The sequence below is a fragment of the Argopecten irradians genome, chromosome 16 (assembly GCF_041381155.1).
Source record: "Argopecten irradians isolate NY chromosome 16, Ai_NY, whole genome shotgun sequence".
NCBI classification, from domain to species: Eukaryota; Metazoa; Mollusca; class Bivalvia; order Pectinida; family Pectinidae; genus Argopecten; species Argopecten irradians.
This window is the reverse complement of record NC_091149.1, coordinates 17,169,461-17,183,573: the sequence shown is the minus strand read 5'-3', so window position 1 is coordinate 17,183,573 and position 14,113 is coordinate 17,169,461. Positions and strand designations below refer to the sequence as shown.

At 40.7% G+C, this 14,113-nt stretch overlaps 1 protein-coding gene across 1 annotated transcript; it reads right to left on the bottom strand.

The window, feature by feature from the left end:
* Positions 1 to 6,200: 6,200 nt before the first annotated feature.
* On the bottom strand, positions 6,201 to 13,908 carry LOC138311107 (ryncolin-1-like). Its single transcript, XM_069252546.1, has 4 exons — positions 13,682 to 13,908; positions 12,843 to 12,939; positions 12,371 to 12,538; positions 6,201 to 7,699 (listed from the first exon to the last, which is right to left on the bottom strand). Exons 1-4 carry the CDS (start codon positions 13,733 to 13,735, stop codon positions 7,599 to 7,601), a joined length of 420 nt encoding a protein of 139 aa, XP_069108647.1. The 5' UTR covers positions 13,736 to 13,908; the 3' UTR covers positions 6,201 to 7,598.
* Between the last annotated feature and the right edge of the window lie 205 nt (positions 13,909 to 14,113).

Below are 14,113 nucleotides of genomic sequence, written 5' to 3'. Positions count from 1 at the left end.
TCCAATCAGAATTTCTGTTTTTCCGATCAGAATCCGATTCTGAATTTCGTACAGGTTTCCATCTATGAAGAGTATGTGATTCTACCATTTCCAGAATTTCAGAAGAAGATTTTTGAAGTTATAGCCTATTTGACCCCTTTTGACCCCGCCCCTAAGGCCCCTGGGGGTCAGTCATGGAAAATTGGTTAATAGGATTCAATGGCTATCCCATACTGATAATTCTGACAATATTTGACTCATTTCCTATTACAAATGATAAAATGATACTCAACAATGTGTTTTCCCTATATAAACTATTTAAACTTAACTAACCCCTCCCCAGGGGGAAACCTGAGACCCCAGGGTCATATAATTCACAATTTTTGTAAAGGACCTTAGGACCTTTCTATCTATGAATAGTATTTAATTCCATCATATCTGTGAGTGGAGAAGATTTTTGAAATTTTAGTCAATTTTACCCCTTTTGGCTCCTCCCATAGCTCCCTGGGGGGTGGGGACCATATAATTTACAATTTTGATTGGCCTTATGCCTTAGAAGGTTTGTGCAAAATTTCATTGAAATTGCTTCAGCAGTTTTGGAGAAGTTGAAAATGTAAATTGTTTACGGACATACAACGGAAGACGACGGACAAAAGGCGAGTAAAATAGGTCACTTGAGACTTCGTCTCAGGTGACCTTAAAAGTTTCCGTCCCTCTGCTCAAACTCCAACCAGGGTAGCTATATTGAAATCAGACGCATTTTGCAATAAATAATTTTGAAATTCTAATGTTACCTATTCATTATCAAAATTGATATTTTTAACCTAAATCTCAATCTGAATTTCCAAATTCATATAATGTTTATCTAGAAATAATTACCTATCAGAAAAGATTTCACTTTTGAAATAATAAGCCAGCAAATCAGCGGCCGGGTTAAAATTCTATCCTGTGCTCAATTTTGTATACACAGGGGCCATTTGGAAGGTATTTTTTCATTTAGTTAGTTGTTCTCTAAAAGACAGAATTATCTTTTTCCTAACAACTGGGGAAAAAACCTGTCAAATATGAGAGAAAATGTTTTTGTCCCAAAACAAACCATATGTATTATATCCTATTGATTATGATCGTATAACAAAGTCACGCATCAAATAAGCAAACAATACAGATGATACACTGACAATACAATACTGAGTTACAGCCTGAGTTAACATCATATGAAGAGTACAATAAAAACGATGCTACATAGAAAACAAGAGGCCCAGATGGCCTGTATCGCTCATTTGTAATGCCTAGGAATGTTCTGAATTCAAGTTCATTGTTTCTTTTCTGAATTCCCCTATTAGGCCCAATCTTTCTGCTCCAGGGGGTCAAGGCCAAAATTTATACAAATTCTGTTAACCCCAAGGATGTTTCTAGGCTTTGTTTGTTTGTTTGTTTGATTAATTAACGTCCTATTAACAGCTATGGTCATGTAAGGACGGCCTCCCATATATGCAGTGTTGCGTGAATGTTGTGCGAGGTGCGTGTTTTAGGAGACTGTGGTATATTCATGTTGTGTCTTCTTGTATAGTGGAACTGTTGCCCTTTTTATAGTGCTATATCACTGAAGCATGCCGCCGAAGACACCAAGCAACACACCCCACCCGGTCACATTATACTGACAACGGGCGAACCAGTCGTCCCACTCCCAGTATGCTGAGCGCTAAGCAGGAGCAGAAACTACCACTTTTATAGACTTTGGTGTGTCTCGGCCAAGGAATAGAACCCAGAGTCACCCTCACAGGGGCGAACGCTAAACTCAAGGCCAAAAGTGAGGCAGTGCCAAGGGAGGCATTAGGAAAGATAAAGTCAGTTAGGAAGAAGAGAAAAGATAAGATCCTAAATTTAGTCGCCTTTTACGATCATTTTTTTGTTTGTTTGTTTGTTTGATTAATTAACGTCCTATTAACAGCTATGGTCATGTAAGGACGGCCTCCCATGCATGCGGTGCGCTGCGTGTATGTTGTGTGAGGTGTGTGTTTTGGGAGACTGCGGTATATTCATGTTGTGTCTTCTTGTATAGTGGAACTTTTGCCCTTTTTATAGTGCTATATCACTGAGGCATGCCGCCGAAGACACCAAGCAACACACCCCACCCGGTCACATTATACTGACAACGGGCGAACCAGTCGTCCCACTCCCTGTATGCTGAGCGCTAAGCAGGAGCAGAAACTACCACTTTTATAGACTTTGGTGTGTCTCGGCCAGGGGACAGAACCCAGAGCCTTCCTCACAGGGGCGAACGCTCAACTCAAGGTCAAAAGTGAGGCGGTGCCAAGGGAGGCATTAGGAAAGATAAAGTCAGTTAGGAAGAAGAGAAAAGAGAAGATCCTAAATTTAGTCGCCTTTTACGATCATGCAATAGGGGCAGCAGGTACAATTCTAACGCCCTACCTGCAGGGCCAGATACGATCATGCAATAGGGGCAGCAGGTACAATTCTAACGCCCTACCTGCAGGGCCATGTTTCTAGGCCAAGTTTGGTTAAAATCCAAGCAGAACTATTTGACTTTTAGCGATTAACCTCTATTTCCCCAATTGGGCCCCGCCCCTCCTGCCCCCAGGGGGTCAGAGCCAAAATTTATACTATTTTCTGTTCTCTTTCCCCCAAGGATGTTTCTGGTCAAATTTGGTTACAATCCATGCAGAATTCTAGGACAAGTAGCAATTTATAAGATAACCTCTATTTCCCCTATTGGGCCCCGCCCCTCCTGCCCCCAGGGGGTCAGAGCCAAAATTTATACAAGTTCTGTTCCCCTTCCACCAAGGATGTTTGTGGCCCAATTTGGTTACAATCCATGTAGAACTCAAGGACAAGTAGCGATTTATAGGATTTACATCTATTTCCCCTATTGGGCCCAACCCCTCTTGCCCCCATGGGTTCAGAGCAAAAATTTATACAAGTTCTGTTCCCCTTCCCTCAAGGATGTTTGTGGCCAAATTTGGTTACAATCCATGCTGAACTCTAGGACAAGTAGCTATTTATAGGATTTACCTCTATTTCCCCTATTGGGCCCCGCCCCTCCTGCCCCCGGGGGGTCAGAGCCAAAATTTATACAAGTTCTGTTCCCCTTCCCCCAAGGATGTTTGTGGCCAAATTTGGTTACATTCTATTCAGAACTCTATGACTAGTAGCGATTTAAAGGATTTACCTCTATTTCCCCTATTGGGCCCCGCCCCTCCTGCCCCCGGGGGGTCAGAGCCAAAATTTATAGAAGTTCTTTTCCCCTTCCCCCAAGGATTTTCGTGGCCAAATTTGGTTACATTCCCTGCAGAACTCTATGACTAGTAGCGATTTAAAGGATTTACCTCTATTTCCCCTATTGGGCCCTGCCCCTCCTGCCCCCGGGGGACCAGAGCCAAAATTTATACAAATTCTGTTCCTCTTCCCCCAAGGATGTTTGTGGCCAAATTTGGTTACATTCCATTCAGAACTCTATGGCTAGTAGCGATTTAAAGGATTTACCTCTAATTCCCCTATTGGGCCCTGACCCTCCTGCCCCCGGGGGGGTCAGAGCCAAAATTTATACAAGTTCTGTTCCCCTTCCCCCAAGGATGTTTGTGGCCAAATTTGGTTACATTCCATTCAGAACTCTATGACTAGTAGCGATTTAAAGGATTTACCTCTAATTCCCCTATTGGGCCCTGACCCTCCTGCCCCCGGGGGGGTCAGAGCCAAAATTTATACAAGTTCTGTTCCCCTTCCCCCAAGGTTGTTTGTGGCCAAATTTGGTTACATTCCATGCAGAACTCTATGACTAGTAGCGATTTAAAGGATTTACCTCTATTTCCCCTATTGGGCCCCGCCCCTCCTGCCCCCGAGGGACCAGAGCCAAAATTTATACAAGTTCTGTTCCCCTTCCCCCAAGGATGTTTGTGGCCAAATTTGCTTACATTCCATGCAGAACTCTAGGACAAGTAGCGATTTATAGGATTTACCTCTAATTCCCCTATTGGGCCCCGCCCCTCCTGCCCCCGGGGGGTCAGAGCCAAAATTTATACAAGTTCTGTTCCCCCTCCCCTAAGGATGTTTGTGGCCAAATTTGGTTAAAATCCATGCAGGACTCTAGGACAAGTAGCGATTTATAGGATTTACATTTATTTCCCTTTAGCGATTTAAAGGAAATGTTGACGGACAGACGCCGCGCCATGACATAAGCTCACCGGCCCTACGGGCCAGGTGAGCTAATAAAACTCACCATTCGCAAAGAGTAACATTTCAAATGTATATGGTTATACACCAGATAGACTTATCAATATCAATGCTATACATATAGTGAAGTGCTGTAATATTAAAATGTTGCAATGCATAAAAACTTACATAAACTGAATATATCGCTGGTGAAAAGAATTCGAAGATTTTAGTGGGAACGTGAAGAAAGCAAAAGTTCACCACCTATGAACTTTTACAGCAAAATATGTAGTGATTTGTTCACAGCCAGTGGTACAGATAGGATTTTCGCTAAGCAAGAGGCCAATGGGCCTTAGCGGTCATCTGACTATTGACACAATACAACACAACAAAACATATTGTAGTGACAATCAATAAAAAAACAATACAGAATAACTCTTAGAAGATCAGGATCTGATATATTTAAAATGATAAGACCATGAATGAAGATCATACTAATATCCATTCTCTACGCGTCACAGTTATTTAAAAGTAGTCGTTTAAAGATTTAGCCTATTTTACCCCTGAGGCATTGGATAAATATCAAGGTCGTTCATTTAAACAATATGGTAGACCTTCGAAGATCCCAGTATATCGCTGGCCCATTATGAGTTCCCCGAGTCTTTCGGTTCTTGAGAAGTCGTTCAATGATTTCAGCCTATTTAATCCCTTTGACCTTGAATGAATGTAAAGGTCATACATTTGAACAAACTTGGTTGTTCTGCATCCCAGCATGTCACAGCCATTACGAGTACACTAGGCCTATTGGTTCATGTGAAGTCGTCATTTGAACATTTAAAGCCTTTTGGACCCCTGTGACCTTGAATGAAAGCCAAGGTCATTCATTTGAACAAAGTACAGTATGTAGCTCTTAACCCCAGCATGCTAATGGACGAATACCAGGATCCTGGGCCTGTTGGTTATTCAGAAGAAGTCATTTGAATGAAAAATTTATGCATGACTGACGGAGCACGGCGACGGACGAAGCATGATGACAATAGGTCATCCTGACTCTTTGGGTCAGATTTTTCATGTTTGGCTTGAGGCAGCAAAAATGTTTCTAAATAGCAAGCTAGTATTCCAAATCGGTTTTCTGACCGAAAACACATTATGAAAAACAAGGGCCCAAGGGGAACCTACCTATCGAATTTGAAACAGATCCTTGCAGTACTTTCTGTGAAAAGTTGTGACAAACTATCGAAGTTCAAGATGGTGAAAGGTAATATGCACAACTACGTCAAAGAGGAATCCCAAGATGGCTGCCTAGTGGCAATTTTGTTGACTGATACCTTCCAACAACTAGGGCCCAAGGGCACATACATATGGAATTTGAAAACGATCCTTCAGTACTTTCTGAGAAACAAAAAATTATTTGAGAATGATCCCTTTAGTACTCTCTGAAAAATAGCGATAACAAAATGTTACCATCATCATCCAAGATGGCCAGCCATCTTGTTGACCGATCGGTCCCAAAAGGCAATAAGCACAACTAGTTCGCTAGGGGAACCTACACATGGAATTTGAAAAAAAAAATCATTAAGGACTTTCTGAGAAATAGCGATATCAATCATTAACTACCTTCTCATTGACATATCGTTTCAAAAATGCAATATGTACAACTCTGACCCTAGGTAAACGTACAAGTTTCAGAATGATACCTTCAGCACTAAGACACTTTCTGAGAAATAGCGATAACAAGGATTGTTAAAGGACGGACGAACGGAAAGATGGACCACGGAGTGATTTGAATAGGTGGGTTTAAAAAGATAAAAAAAAAATTAAAATATGAGATGCAAAAGATAATTATTATTCAACAATTTACCAACATCACCGGGTTCGTATACTACTCATTTTTCGAACGACACTACGATTCCACGTATATCATGATCCCCTTAAATAGAACATTGACTATTAACGATTTATGTGTAAAAAGAATTAATATCATGGCTGAGTATCTAGGGTTAAGTTCAAAGTTTCATAACAATCCATTTTCATGCTTGAAACTTTGTCGATTATAGTAGCATCTCAAAAATAATTATTACAGCACAGCTGATAGCGTAACAAATGTAACCTATGCAAATCGGCTACTGCTCTAGTTAAGATGAGTATACTGGTGAAATACCTTGATTGAAAATCTATCAAGTACCATAAAAATTATATGAACGTGTACAAATTACCCCTACACTATTTGTGTTACCTAACCAAACTAGTAGGAACGCTAGAAGTAAAATTTTGTAAAATAATATGAACTCCAGTCATTTTTCATCTGTACGCTTGCTAGGTTTAAGCTGTGTTTTAGCTACACTGTATCAGTATATATTTAGATACGTAAACACGATATTTCATAATACATTATTTATTTTTTCAGACATGATACGAGCAGCCACCAAACGATGTGTGTAACGTCATTATATACACGTACATATGAAAAAAAAATCTCCAAAACTATTGAATAACGGGCGTATCAATTAAATAGACTGTTTCTCTCATTATATTACACTTTGGCTGTGCTTATGCAAATAGATTAACAATCTAACCGATATTTCACAATGTATGATTCATGACATTCTTATATAAGATACAAAACGTGTACAATTTCCTTATACAGTGTCGTTGGCATTGAAAACACGAAAGCAAATTGTCATTAATTCGAGACGCCTCTTTGATACGTTAAAGAAATTTATTCACCATTACTGCCGTGGGTAATATATAAGCGCCTTCAAAAACAGTTCCAGTAATTCAAAGATAGGTTCAGTATGTAGTAAAACGGCAGTAATTACCAATTAAATAGTTACTTAACAATTAATACCTTTGCAATGCGCTTAGAAAAAGACAACATCGCAATACGAGAGTTTCAATATCGTAAAATAAAGTCATTCCATTGACATGTTATCGTTTCATCAACATTGTGCATGAGTTTTCTCAAGTGTTGTATCCCATACAATCTTTAGATAAAATCAAAATTTACAATCTGTGATTTTGTTTTTTAAATGTGGATGTAGTCCTTTCGAGACGTAAGGAGGAGTAGGATTTTAAAGCAAAATATAATCAAAGTTCTCCCTTTAGAGCCCCGCCCCTCTGTCCCCAGGAGTCAATATGTTTAATATGATTGTCCTACTCCACGCCGCCTTACGAAACACGATGACGATAGCTAATCCTGACCTTCGGTCAGCAAAAGGCGTTTAGAATAGGTAACTTTGTCTCTGGTGACCTAAAATATCAAACAAGATGAATCGTATATCTCTTATATGTGCTTGCTTTGCCTTTAGTTAGGCTACCATCATCCTGACTTTCCTAATTGTGGAATATTTGTCTGAGCCGTAGAAATACTTCCACACAATGCACTCGTATGGATTTCCGTCAGCTCTCCACACTCCAAACAAATTAGCGTCGTAACAGCCCTTATACCACTATGCTCCTTGTGCTAAGGAGGTACATCTACCATCTGATTCATCGTTATCCCGATCGATGGTTGAGAAGGGCAAGCCATTGGCGGCATCTAAGTTGTCATCTGGGAGATGAAACAAACAGAAATAAAACAATATGCTATACTGTTTAAAATACAGATCCTTAATATCACTTGGGTGGATAAGAGGATCTTAGAAAATCCCATTAGGGGTCATGACTATGTGACCTTTGAAAATGGCCAATCAAATTGCTGCTTGCAAAATTTTGAGTGTGAAATTTAGGGGACGAAAAAGTTTGAAAAGACTGTCATAATTAATTCCGTGTATGCACACCGCAAATTATATTATGTATAATGGGACGGAATGGTGTTATCAATTGACGTAGCGATGTGTAGAAAATGTATTTGATCTTGGCCCAGTTTCATGAACATTCCTTAAATTTAAGGAATCCCTTCACTTAAAATTATCCATAGGAAAGCATAACGTATTTTAAGGAAGGCTCCTTAACTTAAGATTTTTTTCTTAACCTTTGTAATGCTTTCCTATGGAGAATTTGACGTTGAAGAATTCCTAAAAGTTAAAAATCTAAAAGAAATGACTTACATATAAAGTATACGATCTACTCAAATGATTTATGAATAAAAAACATGTAGAATATTTAACAAAGGCTAAACTTTTTTGGCATGTTAGTGCAGGTAGTTTGAATGAAAATGACTACGAAGAATCCAGGCCCTTTGGGCCATTTTAAAATCACAAAAGGAAAAAGAAGTGTCATTTTAAAGGGACAACTAGCAGTACTTTCAATATGCAAAGTTTTAAGAAAATTGGGCTGTGGGCAGTTTCAATAGGATTTTTAACATTAGCTTGAACACCACCTTTCGGAAAAAAAACAACATTTGATTCGGTTTATTGGAACTTTTTAGAAAAAGTTGTAGATTTCTTTAAGTTTTGGAATATCTTCAAAAATGGATACAAATATTAATAAAAAGACCCTTCAGTCTGATAAAAATACAGATCCTTATTATCACTACGTTTGATAAGAGGATTTGATAAAATCCAATTAGGGGTCATGTCCAGGTGACCTTTGAAAATGGCCAATCAAATTGCTATTTACAAAATTTTGACAGCTATTTACAAAATTTTGACAGTGAATTTCAGGGGATGAAATTGTTTGAAAAAACTGTCAGAATTATTTTGGTATACGTAGTCATCTCGCCCATACAGCACAACAAAGCTAATTGTGTGTATGTTCACTGCGACGAAATATCGTTTTCAATTGATGTAGCAAGGTGTAGAAAAAGGATTTGGTATGAATTCCACGTGGTATAAAGGTCATCTGGACGTGACCCCCCTATGAGATTTTGTCAGATCCTCTATTTAAAGGGCCACTACCTTTCCGAATCGGCTTTTAATTTTTAAAACAGGAATGTGAAACGAGATCAATAATTTTGTAGAGTCGCAGAAGTTATTAACTATACGTTTACTAGTACACTTATCATCACCTTCAGAACTGTTTAATTAGAATAAATCAAATGTTAATTTTCATATCGCGGGTCGTTTTATGTTTCCCGCCGTCGTCCTAAATGCCGCGCGGTAGTAATGTATGTGTCATGTCAAGTTATGTTGATGTCCCATGTATTTGTAAATGAGTTATACAGTGTATGCAAAACATGGAAAACAAGAGGCCCAGAGGGCCTGTATCGCTCACCTGGTTTGTAATGCCAAGTAATGTTCTGAATACAGGTTCATTGTTTCTTTTCTGAAGGAATTTTAATATTAACCTCTAAATCCCCTATTGGGCCCCACCCCTCCCGCCCCCATACAAGTTCTGTTCCCCTTCCCCCAAGGATGTTTATGGCCAAATTTGGTCACAATCCAAGCAAAACTCTAGGACAAGAAGTGATTTATAGGATTTACCTCTATTTCCCCTATTGGGCCCCACCCGTCCTGCCCTCGGGGGGCCAGAGTCAAAATTTATACAAGTTCTGTTCCCCTTCCCCCAAGGATGTTTGTGGCCAAATTTGGTTACAATCCATGCAGAACTCTATGACTAGTAGCGATTTAAAGGATTTACCTCTATTTCCCCTATTGGGCCCCGCCCCTCCTGCCCCCGGGGGGTCAGAGCCAAAATTTATACAAGTTCTGTTCCCCTTCCCCCAAGGATGTTTGTGGCCAAATTTGGTTACATTCAATTCAGAACTCTATGACTAGTAGCGATTTAAAGGATTTACCTCTATTTCCCCTATTGGGCCCCGCCCCTCCTGCCCCTGGGGGATCAGAGCCAAAATTTATACAAGTTTTCTGTTCCCCTTCCCCCAAGGATGTTTGTGGCCAAATTTGGTTACAACTCATGTAGAGCTCTAGGACAAGTAGAGATTTAAAGGATTTACCTCTATTTCCTCTATTTGGCCCCGCCCCTCCTGCCCCCGGGGGGTCAGAGCCAAAATTTATACAAGGTCTGTTCCCCCTCCCCCAAGGATGTTTGTGGCCAAATTTGGTTACATTCCATTCAAAACTCTATGACTAGTAGCGATTTAAAGGATTTACCTCTATTACCCCTTCACCCTGCAGGTAGGGCGTTAGAATTGTACCTGCTGCCCCTATTGCATGATCGTAAAAGGCGACTAAATTTAGGATCTGATCTTTTCTCTTCTTCCTAACTGACTTTATATTTCCTAATGCCTCCCTTGGCAACGCCTCACTTTTGGCCTTGAGTTGAGCGTTCGCCCCTGTGAGGAAGGCTCTGGGTTCTGTCCCCTGGCCGAGACACACCAAAGTCTATAAAAGTGGTAGTTTCTGCTCCTGCTTAGCGTTCAGCATACAGGGAGTGGGACGACTGGTTCGCCCGTTGTCAGTATAATGTGACCGGGTGGGGTGTGGTGCTTGGTGTCTTCGGCGGCATGCTTCAGTGATATAGCACTATAAAAAGGGCAACAGTTCCACTATACAAGAAGACACAACACGAACATACCGCAGTCTCCCAGTACACTCACCTCGCACAACATACACGCAACACACCGCATACATGGGAGGCCGTCCTTACATGACCATAGCTGTTAATAGGACGTTAATAAATCAAACAAACAAACAAACAAACAAACTATTACCCCTATTTGGCCCCGCCTCCTGCCCCCGGGGGACCAGAGCCAAAATTTATACAAGTTCTGTTCCCCTTCCCCCAAGGATGTTTGTGGCCAAATTTGGTTACATTCCATTCAGAACTCTATGACTAGTAGCGATTTAAAGGATTTACCTCTATTTCCCCTATTGGGCCCCGCCCCTCCTGCCCCCGGGGGACCAGAGTCAAAATTTACACAAGTTCTGTTCCCCTTCCCCCAAGGATGTTTGTGGCTAATTTTGGTTACAATCCATGCAGAACTCTAGGACAAGTAACGATTTAAAGGATTTACCTCTATTACCCCTATTGGGCCCCGCCCCTCCTGCCCCTGGGGGACCAGAGCCAAAATTTATACAAGTTCTGTTTCCCCTCCCCCAAGGATGTTTGTGGTCAAATTTGGTTACAATCCATGCAGAACTCTAGGACAAGTAGCGATTTATAGGATTTACCTCTATTTCCCCTATTGGGCCCCGCCCCTCCTGCCCCGGGGGGGGGGGACAGAGCCAAAATTTATACAAGTTCTGTTCCCCCTCCCCCAAGGATGTTTGTGGCCAAATTTGGTTACAATCCATGCAGAACTCTATGACTAGTAGCGATTTAAAGGAAATGTTGACGGACGGACGGACGACGGACGGACGGACGGACGGACGACGGACGCCGCGCCATGACATAAGCTCACCGGCCCTTCGGGCCAGGTGAGCTAAAAAACAAAAAAACTAATATAAAAATCATTTTAAACATAAATAACACCACATTTTTCCTTTAAAAAAGGGACAGATAAGATATGTTTAAAAAATGCTCTATCCAGTACAGCCGGTAATGAAAATACTATTAACAATACACAACTTTGGACTTTTCCAAACGTTCGTCACATCCTGTGCTTTAGGTACATTTCTCCGCATTCCAATACTTTAATATATAACTTGTCTTAAGGTCCGGCCCTGCAGGTAGGGCATTAGAATTGTACCTGTCGTCCCTATTGCATGATCGTAAAAGGCGACTAAATTTAGGATCTTATCTTTTATGTTCTTCCTAACTGACTTTATCTTTTCCTAATGCCTCCCTTGGCACCGCCTCACTTTTGGCCTTGAGATGAGCGTTCGCCCCTGTAAACCTGTAATGAAGGCTCTGGGTTCTGACCCTTGACCTAGACATACCAAAGTCTAATAAAGTGGTAGTTTCTGCTTAGCGCTCAGCAAATAGGGATTGGGACGACTGGTTCGCCCGTTGTCAGTATTATGTGACCGGGTGGGGTGTGTTGCCTGTGTCATCGTCGGCATGCTTCAGTGATATAGCACTATAAAAAGGGCAACAGTTCCACTATACAAGAAGAAACAACATGAATATACTGCAGTCTCCCAAAACACGCACCTCGCACAACATACACGCAACACATCGCATACATGGGAGGCCGTCCTTACATGACCCTGGCTGTTAATAGGACTTTAAAATAACCATGCACCTCGCACAAGATACACGGAACACAACGCATACATGGGAGGCCGTCCTTACATGACCATAGCTGTTAATAGGACGTTAATCAATCAAACAAAAAAGGTCCGGCTGTAGCAGGATGATTCATGCAAGGTTCTTATAACATATTTATACAAACTCAATGATAGGATATCAACATCATTCACATAAAGTGATGACTGACCTAGTCCATGTGGTGTGCTGAAACCACTGTAGCTCAATGTGTAATGAGAGGCCTCGTCAGAAACAGTGAAGGTTGAATACTCAACGTACTTGTGCGACCCGTCCCATCCTTCCATTTCAATCCTCATCTTCAACCCCAGTGTCTGCTGCAGCCTGTACTTCTCGAACCCTAAATGAAAAACAAAAAATCTATATATATGTATGATTTTTAAATAAAACCTGGCTGACATACACCTCTATAAAAGTGATAGTTTCTGCTCCTGGGTAATGCTCCAAATACCAGTAGTAGGACGACCGATTCGTCCGTAGTCGGTAGAATGTGACCAGGTGGGGTGTGTTGCTTGGTGTCATCCCTCAGCGATATTCGGACAACAGTTCTAGATGTTAATATGATTTTAAATTAACAAATAAACAAAGGATAGCACATTCATTGTAATAAGTATCTTCCTCATTTTCTTTTATGATATACATACCTATCCAGAACTCCGTCTCTAGATAACCGAAGCCATCCCTATACGAGGACCAGGTCTCGTAGAAGCTGATAGATCCATTGTATCTGTTGGCAATTATCTATGAAGATAAAGCGGTTACTATAATTATTCAGGCGTCCAACCATCCCCCCCAACGAGAATATATCCACGTGCGAACACATTTGATAATACTAAAACACGACAATATTGTATCACCTGAACCGTCTGGCTTCTAGTGATTTATTGCCCGTGTACTATTTTTGCATACATTCAATATAGGTCACATTTGCTCTGCAGGTAGGGAGTGAGAATTGTACCTGGTGTCCCTATTGTATAGGCGTTAAAGGTGGGGATCTATATTTGCTTTCTTTCAACCTTTCTTTTCGTCTTCTTAATGTCTCCTTTGACACCACCTTTCATTTGGCCTTTGGTTGAGCGGTCGCCCCCCTGTGAGCAAAGCTCTTGAATTTCTCTCCTGGCCGAAACACACCATAGTCAACAAGCGTAGTAGTTTCTGCTCCTACTTAGCGCTTAGCATAAAGGGATTGGGACGACTGGTTTGCCCGCTATAAGTATATGCAGACTTTGGTGTGTTTCGGCCATGTGACAGAACCCAAAGCTTTAACTCACTGGGGCGAGTGCTCAAACGAAGACCGTTAATTTAGGACGTGAAATAAACATGCCAAACCAAACAAGTGTAATACAACAATTTTCATTAACTCTGCCAGACAGGAAACCCATTGTGACGTCATGATATTCTTTAAAAATGTTTTGCTGTAAAAGTTAAAGCATCGCCTACATTGTTATGATAAATTCATTGCCCAGTAAACATCAATACATACTGTCCAGGGTCCGCTTGCCGTGTTAATATCGCAATAGGCACTAAAGGGCGACATCAGCGTGGGATTTATGGTGTAAATCCCTGAACAGTACACTGTTGGAATTTCGCCACAAGGTCTCAGATCTACAAGATATTAAATTAATTAATAAATTAAGATAATGAAAAGAACATGAAAACGCGGTATGAAATCGTTGGTCACATGATTCGACAATCGAAAGAAGCTGTCTTAGATCGATGTTAGTGTCAAATTGTATAACATTTTATTATAATAAAAAAATGCTAGTATTATGAGTATTTATATCAATAAACAGGTAAATATTATACCAATTTCTTTGCACAGTGGTGTGGATGGTATTACTTCTTTGAAAAGGAAAAATCAAATAGAAAATATCTATGCATAAGAATACTCGTCCGTTTTTTGTCCGACTTGACA

Coding starts and splice junctions, on each gene's coding strand:
- LOC138311107 (XM_069252546.1), bottom strand. CDS start 13,735: ATGTCGCCCTTTAGTGCCTATTGCGATATTAACACGGCAAGCGGACCC. Junction 12,940..13,681: donor CGGCAAGCGGACCCTGGACA/GTATGTATTGAT, acceptor TTATCTTCATAG/ATAATTGCCAACAGATACAA. Junction 7,700..12,370: donor CAGCACACCACATGGACTAG/GTCAGTCATCAC, acceptor TTCATCTCCCAG/ATGACAACTTAGATGCCGCC.